This window comes from Phytophthora infestans, genomic scaffold (genome assembly GCF_000142945.1).
Source record: "Phytophthora infestans T30-4 supercont1.35 genomic scaffold, whole genome shotgun sequence".
Lineage (NCBI taxonomy): Eukaryota > Oomycota > Peronosporomycetes > Peronosporales > Peronosporaceae > Phytophthora > Phytophthora infestans.
The window spans coordinates 3,599-7,438 of NW_003303724.1; the positions used below are offsets into that span (position 1 = coordinate 3,599).

The window sequence follows — 3,840 nt, forward strand, 5'->3', positions numbered from 1 at the left end:
GCAGTGGCGTGCCGGACAGGAGGAAACCATCGGCAAAACGATCGAAAATTGCCTTCTGCTGGGTTGGCGTGACCGAGCGCGGCGGGTGGTACGGCGCCGATGGAAGGTCTGTGTCATCTTGGTAAAAATCGACAGCCGTGGCGGTGGCGGCGAGAAGAGCTGGAATAGCAAAGAAAATGGTCTTGAGCATGGTGTACTACTGTTGTCGATGGTCGATTGTGAATTTGAGACTGATCAAATGTCAAGAATCACTACCGGCAAGCAGAAGTTTTTTTATGGATAACCGAGCGTGATTTACGGTATTGGGTAAACAAACGTTTTAAGGATGACGGAATGCCATTTGCTACGTACAAACTACAGAGTCGGCTTACTACGGTATTCAGTAAAAATCGTCTTAAATATAATGTTGGACAGCTGATATATCAGATATAGCAATATATCATGCTACTCAGGTCGCCTTGGGGTACAGTAGAGGAAATATGAAAAATCCACAGTTTTTTTAAGGATAATCCACACCGACAGATCCACAGTCCACAACAATCGACGACATTGTACTGTACCAGTGCAGTGTTATATTGACGTCATCGCCTGTAAAACGATGACGCCCTCGGAGGCTTAAGTACCATTGGTAATTAAGCCTCCGAGGGTACTACCAAGTACTGCTCGATAACCAGTGTTTTATCACTCGAGAACTACCAAAGAAGCCCCAATTCGTCGCTTGAGCAGCCCGCAACCCCGTCCAAATCCACCCGCTCACAACAATCACGACGCAGTGCCTTCCCCCAAGCACGAGCTCCGCCACCACTGCCAGAAAAGTCTGAGCCGCCACCAGAAGCCGCACTTGCTTGTTTTCCAACCCAAACGTCACCGAGGTGTCTGTTCCGTCGTCCGAAGCCTTGAAGACTCTGTTAACGAGTCAGTATTGCCCCCAAGAAGCCTCGCAGTCGGCACCTACTTGCTGTTCGTCGTGAAGAGGCTGCTGCTTTCAGACGTGCGTTGTGCTAGACGCGTGAAGCTACAGCCGTTGGTCCGCTCTGTTGGCGAGTACCTCAACCACATTTACGACTTGACACGACCTGTGTGCTCCTTCACGTGTGTGCCTGGCCAGTAAGTGTGACGAGGTGTCAGTCATTATGGATGCCAGTCTAAAGGCGCAGTTCTGGAACGAAGGCTACCTTGTCGAAAACTTAAGACTACCGCCTCACACTTTGGAGAAAGCTAAACAGGAAATCGAGCAACTGGACTTCAGACCTATTTTTGGTGAAGTGTATGAAGTAGAACGTGACCATTTCCGTCTTCAAGCTCCTATTGCTACATTTGGTCCGGCTACAAACAAAATATACAAGCGAGTGAAGGGTATTGTAGAAGGATCTGATAAAAATTGGTACACCAAAAAGTCTATTTCGAACGCATTGAAATCACTTCCGGGGGGCCTTCGCCAAGGCATCCACCTAGATTTTCCTTCATTCGAGACAAGCAAAGCGAAACTGGAAAAGGGTATTGTTCAGGCGTCTGTCATTATTGCTCTTCAATCAGACACACAGTTCTACGTCTATCCTGGCTGTTTTGGAGTCTATGCAGAAATGGAAAAATGCAAACTGTTGTCACTCGACGCGGGCGCATTCCTGCTGTTCCGCGGAGACTTGGTCCATGCAGGGGCTGAATTTGAAGAGGAAAATTTGAGGCTGCATTGTTACGTACGTGTACGTGGAATTCCACAAAAGGCCGACGCAACTGAAGCTGCTGTGTTCAGAAGCTACATGTGCGAGCATTGCGTCCAACAGTGCACATCGCGTCGTCATCTCTCCAACCACCGCCGTTACTGTGCTGACAACCCCAACAAGGTCAAGTCCAAGAAAGTGCGCCTAGAAGCTGATGCGCCTGGGGGGATTTGCCACAAGTGCAACAGGAAATTCAAGAAGCGAAACGCGCTGTACCAGCATAACCACCGCCGCCATCCGAAGAAACCGGGGTAGTCCAGCTACACTGAAGAGCTAGCGTACGTGTACCACGAAGACGGCGTGGATGACGAGGTCGAGCACAGTGATATCATTGAGGAGGAGAGCGATGATGATTTCTACGTAGATAATGATGATGCGGTCGACGCTGAGAGCGACGACGAAAGTGAGGACGCAAGCGAAGAAGAAGTCGAGGAAGAGGAGGGTGGGGAGGTGGGAGAAGCAGAAAGCGCGGAGGAGAGCGAGTGGGAGAGTGAGGCGGAGAGTGCACAGGACAGTGAGTAACTGAATACACAATTTAATTTGTTTTTTCTGTTTATTTTAAGCTAAATAAAAAAGCGATCCGTATTGTCAGAGTAAGCGATCCGTATTGTCAGAGTCAGCGATCCGTATTGTCAGAGTAAGCGATCCTTATTGTCAGAGTAAGGGATTTGTAATGCCAGACTTTCAAAGTAATATCTCTAGAGGCTTAACGTACGTATTCGTTTCACGTAGCAACTGAATCTTATAGACTGCATTCGCAGGAAAACAATATGGTAATACTGGAACAAAGTGGACGTCAGCAGCAAGACCACAGTGAAGATCGGAGACATCAACGATATCTTTGTGGCTATCAAACCAACAGCTGAACGGCGGAAAATCGACATGAGGAGACGCGAGGGTAGATCCAACAGACTTCACTGCGTCCTTGTGCAAGACTAACCGGCTTAAGAGCACAATATATGCTTACTACATTTTAATGGGAATTAAATCCCACGCGAGGTCATCATCAGCCTTATCGGCTGTCCGTGTGTTCAACTCGCAAAGACACTATACGTAAAATAAGAAACATAGCAAGAAGAAGGCAATAAGGCGATGAAGTGATGGTATATTCAAGCAAGCATTCATTTCGTGTGTCTACAACAACGATGAAGCAGGACCGTTAAGGATCGGACGTCCACGTTTGGATGGTCTGCTTCGGCTGCTTCTGCGATCTGATCTTCTAAGGTTTTTCTTTTGTTGCGCCGGCTGCGGTTGAACAACTTCCTCTTGCCAGGTTGGTCAGTACCAAACCTTGTATAAAAGGCGAAGAGAAGATGTACACACTGGCCTCTGTGGAAAAAGTATTTACACGGGCAAGTGCGAGTAGTTAAATCCACTGACCATCCTTCCTCCGGCTGTTCATCTCTTTCCATTCTAGCCGCATTAGCACCAAGTTGCACATCCACATCCACAACTTCCATCGACTTCCTCGTCGGCTTCACGTAGATTCGAGGTGTAGCTTTAGAAACGACAAGTACAAAATTGCTGGAGCCGTCGAAGGATGGAGTCTCAACGAGCAGTTGCTGTCGGCGCAAAGCTGTCGCGCGCCGTCGAAGCCTGCTGCTAGCGGTAGATGTTTCATGGAATGCAGCACCCGACACGCTCTCCATTCGACAACAAACTTGAAGTTGACCAAGCAAAGACCCCATTAGCATTCGCTCTCGTAAAGTGTAGGGTTTCTTCAGCTTGGCATTGAACGTTTCCACGGGATTATTTGTAGTTGCCCAACCAACAGGCGTACGGAAGCACTGCCATTTCACAAACTTTCCCGTCAGCCACTGCTGCAGAAAATACTCTCCAAATCGCTCGACATCTGGGTCGGCAAGCCACCTCCGCACTGCAGACGTCTTTTTAGCATGAAATTTCGAGGCGTTTCTTGCGTAATGCATATCAAATATATCGGCCAAGACCACAAACCTACCAAAAATGGTAAGCGGAACTATTTAGCACGCGGAGGTCTCGTTCGTTAACGGAATTAACCAGACAAATCACTCCACCAACTAAGAACGGCCATGCACCACCACCCATAGAATCAAGAAAGAGCTCTCAATCTGTCAATCCTTACTATGTCTGGACCTGG

General features: G+C 48.2%; 2 protein-coding genes and 1 non-coding gene across 3 annotated transcripts; 2 read left to right on the forward strand and 1 right to left on the reverse strand.

Moving 5' to 3' along the window:
• Nucleotides 1–1,133: 1,133 nt before the first annotated feature.
• Nucleotides 1,134–1,683, forward strand: PITG_15171 (uncharacterized protein; the record flags this gene model as incomplete). Its single annotated transcript, XM_002898599.1, has 2 exons — nt 1,134–1,600; nt 1,674–1,683. 2 exons carry the CDS (start codon nt 1,134–1,136, stop codon nt 1,681–1,683), a joined length of 477 nt encoding a protein of 158 aa, XP_002898645.1.
• Nucleotides 1,684–1,760: 77 nt separating this feature from the next.
• PITG_15172 (uncharacterized protein) lies at nt 1,761–3,412 on the forward strand (the record flags this gene model as incomplete). The annotated part of the gene is made up of 4 exons (XM_002898600.1): nt 1,761–1,933; nt 1,982–2,235; nt 2,470–2,494; nt 3,139–3,412. The coding sequence occupies 4 exons, from the start codon at nt 1,761–1,763 to the stop codon at nt 3,410–3,412; spliced, it is 726 nt and encodes a 241-aa protein (XP_002898646.1).
• Nucleotides 3,413–3,669: 257 nt separating this feature from the next.
• Nucleotides 3,670–3,840, reverse strand: PITG_33052 (the record flags this gene model as incomplete). Its single annotated transcript, XR_009934446.1, has 1 exon — nt 3,670–3,840. It is a non-coding gene; the product is annotated as an 18S ribosomal RNA (ribosomal RNA).